Genomic DNA, 20,708 nt, shown 5'->3' on the forward strand with positions numbered 1-20,708 from the left:
AAATGTTAATGCCAACTTCGGCTTGGGTTTGGGCTTGGGCTTGCTCGGCTCGGCTCATTTACAGGCCTAGTTAAATGTTAATGCCAACTTCGGCTTGGGTTTGGGCTTGGGCTTAACACGACTCTTTCGCTAGATGAAAGTCAACGAGCCCATATGATTATCACAGAGCAATTGCCCATTGGATTGTCAAGTCACATGTATTAGATTTGGGCCATTGGCTACTCCAGTGAATTTGGCAATCAGGAATCAGGATTACTTGTACTCTTGCTTGTGTTTTGGCCCGTTTGTTCGTGTTATTTACTTTTTTGTTTTTTTGCTAGAGTTTACAGTTTTACACGCACTTCACCGCCTTCTCTTTATTCTCTTCTTCCTAGCCGCCGCTCTCTAACACTCTCTCTCTTTCTCTCTGACTCTTTTGCGTGAATGCTTCCTGTTTCTTTACAGTGCCATCCATATCTGAATCAAACTCAGTCTCGTAACACAACTCTTACCCGATGAACTCTGCAAGCCGAGGAAGAATGCCTCAGGTGAAGATAATCGCGAAGAATTTCATGGACATGGTGGCCTCCTTGCCCGCCATGAAGCTCGACAAGCTCTACGAGAATGCTTTCATCTGCGGAGCCATTCTCAGGTCCTCCTCCTCTCTTTCATTCTACTCTTATTACACTGCTCCTATTTCACTCTTTTTCCCCTAATATAAACAAAACTATCAGTTTCTCATATTGAATTGAAAAAAAAATAAAATAAAATTCACACTATGTGATTCTTCAGCAGCAATGATGGACTGCTTCAGAGTGAGATCGCGTGGAGTTATATAATTGAAGTTTATTTCCTTTCGAGAATTTTTTGTGTGGCTATAAATTGCTCGAAGATCAATTCCTGGTGTTAGAATTTTGCTATGCAGTAATTGTGGTTAATGTTTTCATTAGTGATATTTGCTTTATAGCCAATATATTGTCAGTATATATATATATTTTTTTTGATGAATAAGCACCTTCATTAAGAGCAAAACAAACCAAATACAAAGTATCACCATATACAAGCCCTACAAAAGGCCAAAACCAAAACCTCACAGAGGCTGAACACCAACAAAACACATTACAATGCTGTAAAACATACTAACCGCAGACCAAAATAACCAATATTAACAAAGCAAGTCTGCTGGTATGTTCCATAAAGAACAAAGCATAAGGTTTTCACCAGTTTTAGAAAACTTCCCTTTCCCAATTACTCTAGTTCTGACTTCCCACAGAATTTTCTTCAACAATTGCTCCTCTGTTTTGGGATGTCCTGCATGCCTGACTTCATTTCTATTGCACCAGATGTTGTAGACAGCAGACCCCAAAGCCAAACGACAAAGCACAGCTTTAAAGGTCTTATTACCCCATTCACTGCATCCCATTTGCAAAACCTCCTCCCATATTATAAGAGAATTTGCTATTCTGCACCTAGACAAGCAGAACCTCCATATTCTATAGCTGAAGCTACATTCAAAAAAAAGATGATTATGGCTTTCCAATTGATTCCTGCAGAAAACACAACTAACATCTCCTTTGTATCCCCTTGTCAGCAACCGATCTCCTGTATCAAGCCTCCCCTTCACAGCAAGCCATAATATAAATGCTTGCTTAGGAATAGCAAGGGGAAACCACACCAACTTCCACCAATCAATCTTCTCATTTTTCTCCCTAATAGCCTCCCAAGTATCTGAACTAACAAAGGTACCATTCCTTGAAACAGTCCAAATAGGCTTATCAACATGACCCAAACTAATTTCAGAAAGTCCTGCTTGAATTTCCACCAAATCTTCAGATCTAGCAGGCTTCCATAACCATTCTCGATTGTGTATAACAGAAGAAAGCTTAGCTTCCACATTACTTTGAGCATCATAAACAACTCTATAACCATATTTTTCAAGTAAGATGCTAGTAGGGTGCCACAAATCCGTCCAGAGATGAATATTTTCCCCATTCCCAACTTCAAATCTCAAGAACTTTTTAGCAATACACCTTAACTTGAGTAATTTCCTCCAACACCAGGAGCAGTTTTGAGGGATGCCAACACTCCATAAGCTCTTCTTCTTCAGAAAATTATCTTTAATCCATGCCACCCAAAGAGAGCCAGATCTAGCAAACAAACTCCATATGTGTCTCAGCATAGAAGTTTGATTCCATACTTCAATCCTCTTCAAACCCAAGCCACCCTCCATTTTAGGAAAACAAACATCAGACCAAGCCACTTTTGCCTTTGCAGCCTCAACATCTTTTCCATTCCACAAAAATCTATTAAACTTCTGCTCAATAGACTTTATAATCTTTTTAGGAAGAATAAAGATACCTGTCCAATACACTTGCAAACTATACAAGACTGTAGATGCTTGGATAACCAGGAATCAATTCTACCAATAATTCTGTCCAGAAGCACTCCACAATCTGCAGAGGAAAGTCTAGCTGAAATTAGAGGAACCCCAAGATATCTCACCGGAAGTTTACCCTCCTTCATTTGCAAATCATTCAATAAGGAATGCTTAACCCTATCAGTAATTCCAGAACAATAAAAGGAACTTTTAGAAGGGTTTGCCTTAAGGCCTGTCAACTCTTCAAACTCAACTAAAGCAGCCTTTATAACCTTAATGGAGCTCAAGCTAGCTTCAGAGAAAATAAGCAAATCATCTGCAAAGCAAAGATGAGTAAGCTTCATTTTAAGGCATTTAGGATGAAACTTGAAACCTGAATCAACACCAGTAGAAGCAGCCATGAGCCTAGAAAATACTTCCATAGCTAAGACAAACAAATAAGGAGACAAGGGATCTCCCTGCCTTAGCCCCTTCTTCCCTTCAAAGTATCCAACCAAGGTACCATTTAGACAAATAGAAAACCTAGGAGAGGTGATACACTCCTTGATCCAACTAAGGAATTTTCCTGGAAAACCAAAACAGTAAAGACAATGAATCATGAACTCCCAATTTACTGAATCATAAGCTTTCATGAGATCAACCTTCAAGGTGCATCTAGGATTTCCTGTACCCTTATGGTAATTCCTTACAATTTCCTGAGCTAGAAGAACATTTTCAGAAATGCTTCTAGAGGGAATAAAAGCTGACTGGTTCATACTCACCAAATCTCCTAGAAGAGGCCACATCCTGTTAGCAATAATCTTGGTAATGCACTTATATATGACATTGCAGCAAGCTATAGGCCTAAAATCCCCCATAGTAGAGGATTAATCTTCTTAGGTACCAGAGTAAGAATAGTGGCATTTACCTCTTTCAATAACAAACCAGAGAGGAAGAAATCTTTAATGGCTACAACCACATCCTTCCCAACAATAGGCCAAGAAGCCTTAAAAAAATCTGCTGAAAACCCATCAGGGCCAGGGGCCTTATTTGCTTTCATTTGGAACAAAGTTTTCCTAATCTCTTCTTCTGTGACTTCTTTCTCCAACAGACTTGCCTTATCAGCAGAAATAGACATTGGTATCAATTGTTTTATACGAGTTGCCTTAGTCTCATTAAAAGTCATCTGATCAGACCCCAGCAGCTTTTTGTAAAAATCTTCAGCTACCTGTTTGATTTGTTCCACATCTTCCACTTTATGACCCTGCTCATCCCACAGATGAGTAATGGTATTCTTGGCATGCTGTACTTTGATAGCTCGATGAAAAAAACTGTTGTTCTGATCACCTAGTTTTAGCCATTGATTCCTAGCTTTTTGCTTCAAAAAGGACTCTTCAGCTTTTGTAATAGAAACATAAGCATGTAAACATTCCCTCTCCTTTAATAAACAATCAGCCCTCCCATACGATGCAATAACAGCTTTTTGAGCTAAGTCAAGATTATCCCTGGCCTCCATAACTTTCTGTTTCAAATTCCCAAAACAAACCACATTCTGCCTCTTCAGCACAGCTTTAACAGATCTAAGTTTTACATAAAGTTGATACATGTTAACCCCATCAACCTGAATTTCCCAACCTTCCTTGACCCAATCCAGAAAACCTTTATGTTCTGACCAATAATTGTAGAATTTAAAAGACTTGGGACCAAAACTCTGCAGAAACCCTACAGATATAATAGCTGGAGAATGATCCGAAATGCCACTTGACTGAAACTCAACAATAGTTCTACTAAAAGTACACATCCAATGTTCATTAGCCAAAACTCTATCAAGCTTTCTAGCGACAAACCTAGGCTCCTCACTTTTATTAGTCCATGTGTAAAACATCCACTAAAATTAAGGTCTAAAGCCTCTAGATCATTTAAGCACTGCCCAAACTCCACTTCATAAGAATTCAGTTTTTCAGAGCCCCACTTCTCACCCAAAGACTTCACAACATTAAAGTCTCCACAAATCATCCAAGGACTAGTAGCCACTCTACCCTTCATAGAACTTAAACTAGTCCAAAGCAACTTCCTATCCACCCCTTTGTTAGCCCCATACACAAAAGAATGAAACCAACAACACTTACTCTTGTGAGATTTGATGAAACAATTAATACTCTGCACACATTTATCAACCACAGTTACTTCATAGTCAGACTTCTTCCAGCAAACCCATATCCTTCCCAAAAAATGCTTATCATAATTGAAAGCATAGTCCCAATCAGGAACAATAACAGATCTGATTCTATCTGCTTTATTTTCCTTCACTCTAGTCTCAATCAAACAAATTAAACCAATCTTATGAATTTTGATCAAATTTTTTACCTCTTGCTGCTTAGAGGGATGATTCAAACCCCTCACATTCCATATCAAGAAATTCATACAGTAGGAGAAAATCCTCTCATCAAAACCTCCTCCTCCTCTCCCAGTTTACTTTTCCCTTTGTCCTTCAAGAGATTAGTATTTTCCTCATTTAGTGCATGTTCAATAACTTTTTGAAGAGATTGAGAAATATGATCTCCTCTTACCTCCCCTGGATCAATTCTACCATCTGCTCTAGCCAGCAAATGGAAAGAATTTGTCCAATGCCTTTGACTATCCCTAGCAGAAAGTTTAGTTACTGGAGTTTTCTTAGCAGCTCGAACAACATTCCATTGCTCCTGATTCACAACATTTGACACAGTTCCAATCTTAACCTCAGATTTTTCAACTCCAATATCAACCTGTTTTGAATATATTGTCAGTATATTCTTTATATACTTGGGTGTTTTATGTTTTTTAGATGTTTGTAGATAGTGGATCCAATATGTTGAAAATTTTCTGCGTCTCGTTGATTTAGATACACGCAGTGGAAGTCTTAAAGAGTTTATTGTGGTAGTTAATGCCAAATGGTTAGTTCTCTGAGATATTGATCGAATTTGTGGTTTTTGTTTTTTGAGTACTCAGGTCTCTGCCACCTCTGGCCAAGAAGTATGTTATACAGATGTTGTACATTGATGTTCCAATAACAGCCAAGTCTATGGAGGAGTGGGTGTTTCCAGATGGGTCCTCAAAGCATAGAGTCGCGATTGATAGGTTGATTAAGTTACGGATATTCACTGACACTGCTGACAGGTAAATGGATTTTCTTTACATAATACTTCTTGTGTTCTTCTGAAGATTTAAGAATTCGTTGACCATATAAGGTGTCCTTTTGCTTCTTTGAAAGATTAAACATAAAAGACTAAGATTGCTGAGGAGATAAACTGTTTCAAGAAATTTTTTTTCTTTATTCTTTTTTTCACTGCAATATGACCAAAACGCTCCTGTATATTTTATGTCGATAAGATGAACTCTTGAAGGTCTTGTCATTGTGGACCATAGAAACGAGGCATGAATCTATTGGGACATGTTGCCTTTTAGGATGGAATTATTTTCTGCACTATGAAAACACGTTTGGAGCTTGCAACAAAGCTATTAGATCTTTGGAGTTTGACTTAGTTTGACAGGACATCCATGCCCTTGCTCCTCTGATCACAATGCTTGTTTTGTGGGAAACATGCCCAGATTTGGAGCCTTTTCCTGATATTCTGGAATTTTAATCTCGGCTGCACGGGAATGCATCAAATTTGGTCAGACTTTAATATATGTGTATCCATGAAAGTTCTCCACGTTCTTTTTTTTAAGAACTAAATTTACATTTCAATACTGGTTGCATATTGTGGAAGTTCCAAAATGCCTAGATTTGTATGTTTTTATTTTTGATATACGTGCCGTAGAATTTATATATGTTCTTTGAGATGACGTTCTTTCACTATTATCATTCTAATATTCATGTTCAAATTATTGTAATGTAGTTTTGATCCAACCTTATTCTCTCAGCCTTTACAGTGAACTTGATGTTTTGCTGGCAGGAGAAGGGAAACAACTTACAGAATTAATCCAACATTCCAGACAAACCTCCAAAAGCTTTTAACACTTGGGTGAGTTGAGATTCGGATAATCTTTTCGTTTTTGTTTTTGTTTTTTCAGTTAGCTTAGATGAATGTGTTTCTTGCCCTTGGGGATTATTCTGTGAGGTATGGGTCGTTGGGAATCTAATAATAAAAGAAAATGGGATAAATCTACCCTGTTTCATGTATTCTATATGTGACTCATGTAGAGGTTACTTGATCTTTATTAGTTCCAATATAGTGTTCTAAAGGATCCAACTCAGGGAAAATTTTGAAAAAGCTGCGGCATGTAGAGTTTATTTTCTCCATTTTTGCTCCAATCCTCTCCACCAAAAAATACAAATTGCAATCATGGATGTCTAGTTGCTAGCCCACTTGGTAAAATATAACATGCATTACTTTTTTTGCTTGTACTTATCATATGCTGCCATGTTTGATAATGAATGTATTTGATTTATGACATCAGATTGCTTAGATTGTTAGATTTACTGAATAAGCATAACTTGAATGCCTATTATCTCATTTTTGTAATGACATTAAAAATTTAAAATATGATCCTGCAGTCAACGGTGGTTGGCTTAATAAAATGTTCACAACAACTTTATTTTGGATATGACCTTATCATTTGATATGGCAGCGAAGTTTTACCAAGGGAACCAATGCCTTCTGACATGACTGTGAGGCTCCCAAGCTTGGAGGATCTTGAGGTTTATGCCCTTGAACAATGGGAGGTGCGAAGTTCATCTATATGTTCCCATTTTCTGTTTATTCATACGTGTATTTAGAAAAACTGTCTGGCTCTTACATACCGTGTTATTCTGTGATTGGAATTTATCACTGTTGAAACTACTTATTGTTTAGTTTCTTGATTAATGCTACTCTCTCTTTTGACTTGCTATTGTGTTAAATTAGTGTTTCTTGCTCCAACTTATAAACTCGGCGCAAGCTGAAAGGCCATCAAATATCAGCTCTTCTATGATGAGAATTTTGCAGCGAGGGCTTTTGAGTCAAAGGTCCTTTCTTGTATTAGCATAATTTCTCTCAATGATATATATGCCTCACTTTCTTGTGTATATATGAGTTTACTGTATCTCATGTCTGGTTTTTGATGTGCATGTGCATTTTTACAGGGAGAGAGGAGCTCCACGATTAACTGAAAGTGTTTTCCAGTTCTTGGTATGCATCATATGAATGATGAGCTGCTTGCACTTCTTGTGATGTGTTTTACTTGACGTTATTTTTGATCTCTGAAAATTACAGTTGATGGACACAAATGCACAACTTTGGTACATCATCAGAGAATACATCTCTAATTCTGAGGTATGGGATAGTGAGATTCCTTTGGTAGTTCCCCCATCTCTAAAAATAAGTGTTTCCTCTACACTGAAATTTTATCAATATTTTCAAATCATTATTTAGATCTGCTTTCCTTTTAAAACACTTATGATGCTTAATGATCATTGTCGAACTTTGATGGTTATTAGAGCTATTATTCTCTCTCTCTCTCTCTCTCTCTCTCTCTCTCTCTCTCTCATTATTACTTTAACTCAGTAGGGCAGTGCAACTTCAGCTTTGTTCTTCATAATACCTGTTATTCAATTTAAATCTGGATTTCTAATTTTGTTCCAGGAGCGAGATGTGGACCCAGCCGATTTGATTTCATTCTTACTAGAGCTTAGTTTTCATGTCACAGGAAAGGTATTAGATATACCTTTTTCACATGTTGCGTTAACTAATCTTGATCTTTTTGACAATGGTATTTGGACCAAATAACATCTACTAAGACAAAAAAAAAAAACTAGTTAGGGGGTGAGGTCCCGGATTTACCAGTTATGGGGGGGGGGGGGGGGGGGGGAAGGGAAACTAATCCTTCTAGTATATGTGAGACCTGTCTGCTTGCTTTCTAGGGAGTTTCTTGGTCATTGCAGATCTCACGTTGGCGTGATGTTGCTGACTTCTTTATTTGTTAGGCATATAATAGTAACACATTGACGGAGATTCAGAAGAGTTGGATCAAGGACCTCACAGACTTGGGATTGGTTAAACTTCAGCAGGTATTCTAGTTATATTCTAGTTTCTGCTATTCTTGGTGTAGAATGTGGTAGTGATCCCTCAAATAATAATTCAAGTATTAGTTTGCTAGAAGTTTGATTTTCTCTTCTTTTGGTGGCATATGTCCAGGGGATGAACGAGAGTTGGTTTATACCTACTAAATTAGCTACCAATCTTTCAGTGTGCTTAACAGATTCATCATCACGGAAACAAGTATGTTTTTTGTGAAGTCATGAATTACCGTTCATTGAATATGTCTAGCTTTTTTCTTGTCTTTTCTTTTCTCTTTTCCCTGTCTGCAGTTGATTTTTCTCTTTTTGTCTGGTTGCATTTGATTCCTATCATCATTCTTGTGTGTTTGTGATATCACTGTCACCTAGTATATAGCCTTACTCCTGAATGGAGGGCAATAAACAAATTACTCTTTCAGTGCTTATAATTGGTTTATAATTCCGATTTGTGCCAAAAGGTAATGTAATCAGTGCCTCTATACTCTTGCTGGCTTGGTCTCTGTAATATTCTGTCTGCACATTTTCTTGGTGGCTTGGCTCACTAGCTTCCGGAGTAGCCCAAGTGTTGCTCTATTTTAGATGGAGCCTCAGAAGTACTGCTTGTTTCTGCTCATTAGTTCTTTTGTACTTTTAAAACCACAAATGATGCTGCTAACTTGTTGAAGGCAGGAATAGATATCTGACCACAGTTCCTATATCTCTATTAACACAGGATGTGAATGTTCCTAGCTAACAATTAGGATCTTTGAATCTCTTCCTAGCTTTTATTGTTGGTAGCATTTGTAGTTACCTTCAGTTCCTAGGCTTTTTTTGTCTCTATAGTATTGGTAATTTGCATCAGCGAAAACTGTTTGAGATTTTTGTTAACATTCTTTTTCCTTTTCTTACCAAATGCTCTACTTATCCAAATTTTTTTTGTATCAGCGAAAACTGAATTGGAGCTTAATTTTAATATGTGGTATTTGCAAGAACTAGATAATTGGTAATTATTATAAATTGCTGGGTGTTGGCTCTTGCATTTATATGGCTGCTTTGTTTTACTACTTATCCTCCTCACTACTTGACCTATTTTGGATTTTTAGCTGCTTTGTCATCAACAGTCCTGAAACCTGTCATTGGTAGGATGAATTAAATTTGTTGAAGTTATATTATTTTTTGATGAATAATGATTTATTGAAGAATAAAAGCTTGCGTACACGAAAATTATACAAGAGAAGCGACCACCCTTCAAAATCTAAAAAGTTAACAAAATCTACAAGATTAGAGAATGAGAAATTAGGAACAAAAGTAACAGCCCACTCTAAAAGGAAACTCAAGAAAGAAGCTTCTAATTGCACCACATTAGACTCGCAGTCCTCAAAAAAGTGTCTATTTCTCTCCAAATGCTCTATATAAGTGAAGTAGGGATGACTTTCTATATTGGGAAGATGAGAAGTAGCTCACATAGAATGGGTGGTTTATAAAGATAATCATGAGTGATAAGTTCCATATTGCTTAGTTATTAGGTCAAATTAAGCTTTATAAGTAATTTTAGGAAGCTCCAAATTGACTAGCCTTTTAGGGTAAGAGTGCAGATGTGGCTAGTGCTTTTTCTTGGGTCATTACAAATGGTATCATAGCTAGGTTGTAATACCAGACCCTGTGATATTGGAGCATTGCATGACGTGGCCTTGATGAGGATGTTAAGAGTTTAAAAGGGGGAGTTTGTAACATCCTGCTCCCATATTGGGAAGATGAGAAGTAACCCACATAGAGTGTGGGTTATAAAGATAGTCATGAGTGTTAAGTCTCACAGTGCCTAGTTTTTAGGTGAAACTGAACTTTATAAGAAATTATAGGGACGCTCCAAATTGACTAGTCCTTTTGAGGTGCCAATGTAGATGTGGCTATCGCTTTTCTTGGGGTTGTTACAGTCTCTACCCTTGCATCTTCCAACACTGAAGTAACTCAAGAATATTGCCCGGCATGGCCCACAAGACTCCAAATAAAATGAGAACCAAGTGCCATATCTTATGACTGTTATAATTTCTCCCTATGATCTTTTGTGTCTATCATAAACCTTCGAGTTGATATCACCTGTCGTGACTTGATTTTCTTTCTTTTTTCCCTGTTCATCTCACTTCTTTGCCTTTGTCTTCCTTTTTTTGTATTTTTTTCCAGTAAAGAACTATGGATGTGTAGTGACCACAAATTTGTAATTACATATCTCATCTCTTGCTTCTTTCTCTTTTTCCCAGGGATTTGTAATTGTGGAAGGAAATTTTAGGTTGTATGCATACTCAACTTCAAAGTTACACTGTGAAATTCTACGTCTTTTCTCAAGGTACGCCAACCAATTGCTTGATATAATTTTGGTTGAAGTGATTCTTTGAAAAGCAGGTTACCTCTTGCTTCTCATTTGAAGTTGAATAGGGTTATTCTGAAGGTTAAAATTGAGCTACTTTGAAACAGCGGTTTGGACCTTAAAGTCAATTTTCTATATGTTACACTAAATAAGGGCCTTTTTTTTTGGGTATGAGAAGTTATTCCTTCTCGAAAGTGTTTCTCGCCATACCTTAATGTTGATAAAGAGCGTAAATGATTACAATTTAATCGCATGATATGGCTATTCATTTATATTTGAAAATAATAAATTACTTCTCCTTTGTGATACTTTAATTGAATTCATGCTTATACAGTAGACTTCCTCTGCTTACGACAGGGTGCTCTCTAATCTTTATATTATCCTGCTTGGTGTGACACGCCAGGTGGTATTTTCATATTTTAAAATTATCTCTGAGATGAAAAATGCTGTGCTTATTTATGCAGGATAGAGTATCAACTTCCAAATCTTATAGTGGGAGCAATCACAGAAGAAAGTTTGTATAATGCTTTTGAAAATGGTATTGCAGCAGAGCAGGCAAGTATAGATTAGTCTACTCCAATACCTTCTACTTTAGAACTCAACTGAACTGAACTCAAGTAAACCTTAATCCTCACTAATTGGAAATGGCTACATGGATTATTTTACGCCACTTGAGCCTATCTAGGTCAATGTCCCTATTTACCTCTCTAATATGACTTTTGGCTTACAATAAAATTATTTGTGTTTGTTTCATGCTGAACAAGTTAATCCAAATCCGCAAGAACCTTTTAATCGAGTCCAATTTAACTTTTTTGTTGGGGAGGCTGCAAATTGGTCGACCTAAGTTTTGCATGTTGGGATCTTACTGCTTGTGGGAATAGGGATCTACCATTTCACCTTGGTGAACATGAGCAAATATTGGAACACGTTGAGCAAATTGTGTGTGACTTCTTTCTTTTTGTTGAATTTTGTTTGGAATCTTGCTGGTAATAACTGTTATTTGAAGTGCTATTTTGCATGCTATTCATGAGTCCCTTGGGCAAGTCTCTGAAACTATCATGCCTGGGTGAGTGAGTTCCTCAGGCTCTCTTAATTGCCCTCCTGACTAGCTCTAATAAACATGTGGTTATCCAGGATTGTGACTTTACTAATGGATCGAAAGGTATTAGGTTGAATCATCATAATAATAAGTCCAAATTAAGTCATTAGAGATTTGGAGTTCCATGCTCAATATTGGTATAACTATAATCAGATACTCTTGTTGACATGCTCATAATGTTGTTGTCATGGTCTGGTCATAGTTTTTACCACCATGGAATAGATACGATGGGTTCGATTTTGTTTTAATAAATAAATCTCTGGTTGGCACATGGACAACACAAACACATACAGTCCTCCCTTTCTTGACATGCACTCACTTTAACTAGGTATTCTTATGGGTAAAAAGGGTTACTGCATTGTGGCATTTGGATTGGAAGTCAAATGCTATTGTCTCCCACTTCCTTCAGTTTTGTCCTCCTGGAAGGTATTTTGCTTCACTTAACTCCTAAACAATTTTTTGCAGATTATTACTTTTCTTCAGCAGAATTCCCATCCTTGTGTAGCAGAGAGAATGCCATCTATACCCGAAAATGTCACGGATGAGGTTTCAGTTCCTCTATATTATATTTGTATTTATCATAAATTATATTGTAGCTCCTTTATTGTTGTTCAGTTTATGTGATTTTATGTTGCTGTGCCGCTGATTTGGCCATACTCTTTTACCCAACAACAAAGTTCTTGAAATTGCTTAGATATTTGGTAATAAGAATTGTCATGTTTCCCTTTGTTTTCTGATGTTTTAAAATGAACTCTCTTCTGTGACAGATTAGGCTGTGGGAATCAGATCTGAACAGGGTTGAGAGGACTCCTGCACATTATTATGATGAATTTCCTTCTAGGGTACTAACAAATCGGTATGTTGGAATGATATGTTTGACTTAATATTCTCATGATTGTATCTGATTGTTTCCTTTGTCTGGCAGGACGTCTTCGAGGCTGCTTGTGACAACGCACGGGAGTGGAACGGATTGCCGTGGGAGGATTCGAAAACCATGCGTCTAGTTGTCAAGGCAGAAATTCACATGTATAATTAATGAAATAAGATTGCTGATAGTAAATTCGTTTAAACCATGTATATATATACATCATTGGACCAAGCCACTAAGGTTTCACTTGATATAAGCAACTGTACATCCATAATTCATCTTTCTTTCTTTTTTTTTCCTTCTTCTCCTCCCGCGCGGTACAGCTCTCTTCCTCTCCCTCTCTCTTTTTTTCTTTCTTCTCCACACCGGCTGGTCAGTGTACTCTCTCAGTCACTCTATCCGGCCAAGTTGCACTCTTTCCTCCGTTGATCACTCGCTCTCTCTCTGCCATCTCCGGCTGTCACTCTCACTCTACCTCCGGCAGTACTCCAGCCGGCAGTCAGTGTGCTCTCCCTCTGTGTCTCCGTCGATCTCCTCTCAGGTGTATATATATATATATATATATATATATATATATATATATAAAATTTATTAACAAATTATATTTGTTTTGGGAATAATTTATTAGTTTGAAATATATGATTTTTTTTTTTTTAAAGGGAAACATCATACTCATTCATTGATAAAACAGTGTCAAGAGTTCTTACAAATAGAGCAAAAAGCTCTGAAACAAATCATAGTCGAAGCTAAAGTTACAGGCAACAATGATATCAAAGATATCAATTAAGGTCAATCCATGACAATATCATCCGCTAACCCATGATTATTCAACATGTTTAACATTAGATTTGCACCAAATTAACAGACAATCCAATGCATAAATAGCGTTTATTCTTCAACCCTAAGAGCAAAGAACGCCCATGCCGAAACCTATCCTACTCGATCTGTAAGCCAGGCTATCACATCTATAACCCAAGGGTTTGAACCAAAAGCAAATACCTTATAGAGCATCAAGATACAAACGGGCAAATCAAACGAGAGAGGTATTACAAGCAAAAAACAGGAAAGAAAAAGTATAGGGAAATAAAATAGGAAAGTAATGAACAAATACAGGGAAAACAGAAATACAATAAAATAAAGCTAACAATACAGGGAAAAACAAACAAGAAAAACACACTAAGCGGATGAAAGCAGCTGGAAGAAAGCCGATCGTGTGTTGGCTAGAAACCGACGCGGAAGGTGGCGTTGGAAGCTTATCGCGGGGGATGCTTGAAAAGCTCGGCAGCAGACGGTGAAGGCAAAACGAGCGAGGAGGAGATCGGCGACGCACTCAACGAACCTGGGGGGGGGGGGGAGAGTTTGAGTGAATCTCCCAAGAACGATACCACAAAGTGTGCCAAAAAAGCAAAAACAACAAAAACAAACACAAACACAAACACAACGAGAAGAAACGACAAATAACAAGCAAAAATAGTAAAGGAAAATAAACCACAAAACATAACAGAAACAAACCACAGTCAAAGTGACAAATCCGATGTAAAAGGTGGGATAGACACGGACGGATCCGGAGAGTTGGATGACGGGGCACGTGTCAATGTGAATCAGACGGAGGAGGAGAGATCAAGCAAAAACAAATCAATCCAAACCCGAGCCCGACACAGACAAGACGCGGCAGGGATTGATGGGGGTACGGCTAGGCGAGCACAGCGGCAAAGGGAGAAAGGACAAAAAACCAGAGAACAGGACAAAAGGGAAAGGGGCGGCAAAGAAGGAGGAAAACCGCACAAGCCGAAGGGGGAGGGAGGAGGCAACGGAGCTAAGGACATCAAGTAAATAGACTAGCTCACCATGCGAAGAGAGCGAGGGGAGGAGGGAGGTAGCTAACGGCCATCCCTCCTCCCCTAAACCAGGGTTTACCCTACCTATGCTGCGCTCTTGGAAAAAGACTGAAATATATGATGATTATTTTCATTTGTTTGTATGGAAGGTATGTACGTACGTAGGATTGTTATATATGAGCATGCATGCAAAATATATATTAATGTCTATATATAATGCTAGGTAATTTGCTTGAAATTAGGTTTTTGTTTTTTTGTGTGTAGGTTTTACAATCGAGATTATGTAAATGTTTCTTTTTCAAAAAAAGAAAAGAAACAACTAAACTAAATTTATTTTATTTAGGGTCCACATATATAACAAATACATTTAAATTTGGATCATGTAAATGTTATAAAATAAAAAAAGTATCCTCATGAAAAAAAAAAAATACAACTAATTACCTAGATTTATTGTATGTAGGGTCCCCATATATAACAAATGCATTTAAATTTGGACTTTAATTTTGTTTAGGTTTTGCAAATTTAGATTATGGGTTTAGGTTATAAAAACAAAAAAGCGACACAAAAAATTCATAAAATAACTAACCTAGCTAGATTTATTTTATTTAGGGTCCCCATATATAACAAATGCATATCCATTTGGACTTTAATTTTGTTTCGATTTTGCAAATTTAGATTATGTAAATGTTATAAAAAAAAATAAAAACCTAGCTAGGTTTATTAAATTAGGGTCCCCATACCAAATGCATTTAAATTTGTAGTGGTTTTAATTTGGTTTATGTAAATTTTATAAAAAATAATAATAATAAATAAAAAAAAAAAAAAAAAAAACTACAACTAACCTAGATTTATTTTATTTAGGGTCCCCATATATAACAAATTCATTTCAATTTAGACTTGGTTTGAATTTAGACTAAATTATGTGTTTATTTGTTATTTTTAAGTCTTATATATTTGTTCCTAATGTACGTAGAGAAAAATGGACAAGAGTTGGATGACAAAATCTAGAAGTACAAAGGAATACAGAGATGGGTATAGATCGTTCGTGGACTTCGCAGTTAGGAACTATACAATCCCTGATGAATTCATTTACTGCCCTTATAAGGCATGTCACCTTAACCAGCACCACCCGCCGGGTTTGGTACTCGACCACTTGACAGGGAGTAAATGAATAATTACTTCATACAAAGACTGAATTTATCACGGTGAGAAGCTTGTACAGGGTCCTGTTGCAGACTCTAATTCGAATCGTCCGACCGCAGATGCGAGTGTAAGCACAGAACTGGGTGAAGATATGGACGCCATGTTGCGTGATGTATTCGGCGTGCACGATGTCAGGGAAGACAATTGTCAGCCTCAAGTCGTGGTGCAGAGGGTGAAGAAATTATAAATGAAGAAGCCGATGAAGGTGACGTACGAAAGTACTACGACTTGCTTAAAAACGCAGGGAAGCCTCGTCATAATAGGTCTAAACATAGCAAACTGAGTGCTACTGTACATCTGTACAACTTGAACTGTATTGATGGACTTAGTAACACGATCTTCTCGTCTTTCCTTGAGTACACAATATATATATATACAATAGAAGCTTGTCCTTGCATAGCCTTTATTGGTGCACTGCTTGGTGCTTTGCCTAGGGCCATCGCATGGCTTAATTGTTGTGAAAAATTAGACCTATGACAATCGGACTCTGGTGCAGGAAATGGCAAATTGGGGGGGGAGGGGGGGGGGGGTGGTTATATATATATATATAACAGAGAAGAAGCACTAAAATGGCAGTCGTAGAAGAAGAAGAACTGCTTCATGACAATCAAAAAATTCTGTTAAGAGGGACTGAAAACTTCACTCACGAATGAGATAACCTTGACAAAATTTCATCCAATCAAAGTTATACAGATTGGAAAGTCCACACACATGTTTACTTGGGAGAGGCTTACATGCGGTAGACAAAACTACCGCACATCTGCGGTAGTTTTGCTCTACCGCTGGGATTTATCTTTTAAGGTTTAAAAAAACAAAAAACAAAACACCGTCAACTCCCGTTAATTCCATTTTTTTTTCTACCCAAACCACAAGCCGTCTTCTCTCTTTTCTCACCATACCCAAAACCGACACCCACGAGAGTCGAGAGTCATGGATTCTCTCCTGCAAGCCTTTCAACATCAACCTTTGCACATGGTGGCCTTCTTCATCATCCCCAGCCTGTTCCTATTGGGCATAGTTTTTCGTATTTGCCGGAGGTTGCCTTATCCACCGGGGCCCAGAGGGTTACCGACGAGTGCGAGGCCGCAGTTATCCTCTGCACTGGTTGAAATCTGGAGGTGGTTGTAAGTTGGATGATGTAAGAAGAAAGGGGTGAATGAAGATGAAATTCAAAATCTATTTTCCAGCAAAATTGCTTTGAACTTTTTTGCCTCATTCCCATTCTTCCACCGTCTCATTCCCCTTCTTCTTCTTTGTGCAAAAAATCCCTTTCAGATCTTGGTTTAATTTTTTTGTTTTGCTTGTGGCTTTGGAGGTGTTGTGGGTGATCTGCAGTGGAGGGTTTTAATCCAGTAGATGTCATGATTTTTGGATTCAACTCTTCTAGAATGAGCTTGTTGGAGAATTGGGGTTTCTACTCCCCCGAGGAAGAAAACTTGCTTTGTAAATGATGTTTCATCCTCAAAGAGCTTCAAAACACTCTCATAGTCTTCTTACCGGCGATAAACTTCAGAAGAATGCTGTAGAGGATAAGCAGTGCAATATTTGATTTTGGGTATGGTGAGAAAAGAGAGAAGAGGTTTGGGTAGAAAAAAACAAAAGAAATTGACGGGAGTTAAACGTGAGATTTGACGGTGTTTTTTCTTTTACTTACGTTATTAGAAAAGAAATCTCAGCGGTAGAGCAAACTACCGCAGATATGCGGTAGTTTTGTCTACCGCATGTAAGCCTCTTATTTGAATCATTTATGCCCTACAACTTACCGCTTCCTCCAATTTTGTGCATCTTTCTTACCCTAAAGAATAATGTTATTCTTCACACCCATTTATTACACTTATGTTACATCGATTGAGATGATGTATTTTAAGTGGCTTACAATGTCCAAAAAAAAAAAAGTATAAATTATTTAAAACATGCCATATCAATAGGTGTGACATTGATGTGATAAATCGGTATGAAGTGTAGCATTACTCCACCTTAAAAATTAACCAAAAAAAGGGAGCTCAAGCTGAATGTTGAATGACCATAAATCATGAATTAGCAACTATAATGCATAATACGTCTTTTGCTTATGCTGCCATCAACCACATCTAAGTACCAAAACCTCTTCCAGAGTAAATTGCTATGAAATAGAAGGAAAGAAATATCAAAAAACAAACATAAGAAATACTAAACATATGGAAGAATGAAAAAATAATTCCAAATGAAATGTAAAAGAAATATCAACTGCAGAACCCTTGTACTCCTTAAATCTCAAAATTCTTTCACTATTGCTCCAAAAGATTATGAATTTTTTAGAAAGACGGCAGAAAATATTATCACAACAAATATATGCGGCTTGAAACACGCTTGGAGCAGATATAGAAAGATGGCCCTCAAGCATTGTCAACAATTGTTCTGCTTTTCAAATTCATTTCCCCCCATTAACAGTAACCAATTGCAACGAGTATGTTTCTCCATGAACTGGGAGATTAGTCATTTCTTTGGTTGAGGGGTCATACAAGACCATCTGTCCGTCGGAGTTTTCAAAGAGCACGGCGTCATTCTTCCAAAATCCTAAAGGTCGGGCTTGTTTAAAATTTGTAAACGGTCCAATACTGAAAAGCTTAGTCCATGAGTCCTTAACACCAACTTCAAGCAACAGCCATATATCATAGAAAATCTCCAACAATTCCCTGCTCCAAAATCCCACAATAATCGATTCATTCAACACAAAGACGTTTCTCCAACCACGACCATTCAAAACATCATCTGGCAGCGGTGTTTTAAGAAACCTCGCCGCTCATGGCAAATGACAAAACCCCCTCCCAATCATCATCAAATGCCTCCCAAGAAGCCATCTCATTGATGTATGTATCCATAGCTCTAATATCAATTAAACCTGGGCGGCTATCAACTTTTCTCCAAAAATCGGCACTTAAGCTATATACCTCACTTATTCTATAACAGGGATCCTGTTATTGCCTTCCCGTCGTCTCTCTCTTGCGATTCAATTGCGTCTGCAAATCCTGGTACGCTATCATTACTCACCAAAACTTCATCAGAAAACACCTCCTACACAATAAGAACAACAGCACCCTACTCCTTCTCTGGGAAGACGAAACTTCCGAAGATGATGTTGTATCCAAGCTTTCTTGTGAAACACTCCAATTATCACTTACACAACGTCTACCTCTACGGTTTACTGAGGTTACTTCTGTCGTGGGTTCTTGCGAATGTATTGTTTGTCTCAGCGATGACGATGCATTGAATGTTGTCATATGGAACCCTGCAACTAAAGAAACAAAGGTTGTCCCCAAATCAAGCCTGTCCCGCTTCTCCTATGATTATCACATCAAGTCTGGTATCGGATTTGGTTTTGATGTCAAAACTAGTGACTACTTGATAATAAAGTTTTTTAGTCTCTTTGATTCCAACGAAAGTGATTATTATGAAGGCCATGTCCCCTGTTATAGAATAAGTGAGGTATATAGCTTAAGTGCCGATTCTTGGAGAAAAGTTGATAGCCGCCCAGGTTTAATTGATATTAGAGCTATGGATACATACATCAATGAGATGGCTTCTTGGGAGGCATTTGATGATGATTGGGAGGGGGTTTTGTCATTTTCCATGAGCGGTGAGGTATTTCTTAAAACACCGCTGCCAGATGATGTTTTGAATGGTCGTGGTTGGAGAATCGTTTTTGTGTTGAATGAATCGATTGTTGTGGCATTTTGGAGCAGGGAATTGTTGGAGATTTTCTATGATATATGGTTGTTGCTTGAAGTTGGTGTTAAGGACTCATGGACTAAGCTTTTCAGTATTGGACCGTATACAAATTTTAAACAAGCCCGACCTTTAGGATTTCGGAAGAATGACGCCGTGCTCTTTGAAAACTCCGACGGACAGATGGTCTTGTATGACCCCTCAACCAAAGAAATGACTAATCTCCCAGTTCATGGAGAAACATACTCGTTGCAATTGGTTACTGTTAATGGGGGGAAATGAATTTGAAAAGCAGAACAATTGTTGACAATGCTTGAGGGCCATCTTTCTATATCTGCTCCAAGCGTGTTTCAAGCCGCATATATTTGTTGTGATAATATTTTCTGCCGTCTTTCTAAAAAATTCATACTCTTTTGGAGCAATAGTGAAAGAATTTTGAGATTTAAGGAGTACAAGGGTTTTGCAGATGATATTTCTTTTACATTTCATTTGGAATTATTTTTTCATTCTTCCATATGTTTAGTATTTCTTATGTTTGTTTTTTAATATTTCTTTCCTTCTATTTCATAGCAATTTACTCTGGAAGAGGTTTTGGTACTTAGATGTGGTTGATGGCAGCATAAGCAAAAGACGTATTATGCATTATAGTTGCTAATTCATGATTTATGGTCATTCAACATTCAGCTTGAGCTCCCTTTTTTTGGTTAATTTTTAAGGTGGAGTAATGCTACACTTCACACCGATTTATCACATCAATGTCACACCTATTGATATGGCATGTTTTAAATAATTTATATATATTTTTTTTTTTTTGACATTATAAGCCACTTAAAATACATCATCTCAATTGATGTGACATAAGTGTAATATATGGGTGTGAAGAATAACATTATCCTTTAGGGTAAGAAAGATGCACACAATTGGAGGAAGCGGTGAGTTGTAGGGCATAAATGATTCAAATAAAGTAAACATGTGTGTGGACTTTCCAATCTGTATAACTTTGATTGGATGAAATTTTGTCAAGGTTATCTCATTCGTGAGTGAAGTTTTCAGTCCCTCTTAACAAAATTTTTTGATTGTCATGAAGCAGTTCTTCTTCTTCTAACGACTGCCGTTTTAGTGCTTCTTCTCTGTTATATATATATATATAACCCCCCCCCCCCCCCCCCCCCCCCAATTTGCCATTTCCTGCACCAGAGTCCGATTGCCATAGGTCTAATTTTTCACAACAATTATGCCATGCGATGGCCCTAGGCAAAGCACCAAGCAGTGCACCAAT

General features: G+C 37.5%; 2 protein-coding genes across 3 annotated transcripts; both read left to right on the top strand.

The window, feature by feature from the left end:
• Positions 1-353: 353 nt before the first annotated feature.
• On the top strand, positions 354-12,835 carry LOC132171374 (general transcription and DNA repair factor IIH subunit TFB2; the record flags this gene model as incomplete). 2 transcript variants are annotated; one of them, XM_088517239.1, is given in 15 exon segments in its annotated part: positions 354-631; positions 5,324-5,491; positions 6,271-6,339; positions 6,947-7,040; positions 7,222-7,322; positions 7,440-7,485; positions 7,570-7,629; positions 7,939-8,007; positions 8,280-8,363; positions 8,491-8,574; positions 10,610-10,695; positions 11,181-11,271; positions 12,281-12,361; positions 12,583-12,671; positions 12,741-12,835. In XM_088517239.1, coding segments are annotated over 15 exon segments (1,338 nt in total). In that variant the 5' UTR covers positions 354-494.
• A 2,665-nt stretch (positions 12,836-15,500) lies between these two features.
• Positions 15,501-19,711, top strand: LOC148588138 (F-box/kelch-repeat protein At3g23880-like). The gene is made up of 3 exons (XM_088514309.1): positions 15,501-15,662; positions 15,744-15,896; positions 18,674-19,711. Exons 1-3 carry the CDS (start codon positions 15,501-15,503, stop codon positions 19,709-19,711), a joined length of 1,353 nt encoding a protein of 450 aa, XP_088370435.1.
• The last annotated feature ends 997 nt before the right edge of the window (positions 19,712-20,708 follow it).

The sequence above is a fragment of the Corylus avellana genome, chromosome 1, assembly GCF_965113065.1.
Source record: "Corylus avellana chromosome 1, dhCorAvel1.hap1.2, whole genome shotgun sequence".
NCBI lineage: Eukaryota > Viridiplantae > Streptophyta > Magnoliopsida > Fagales > Betulaceae > Corylus > Corylus avellana.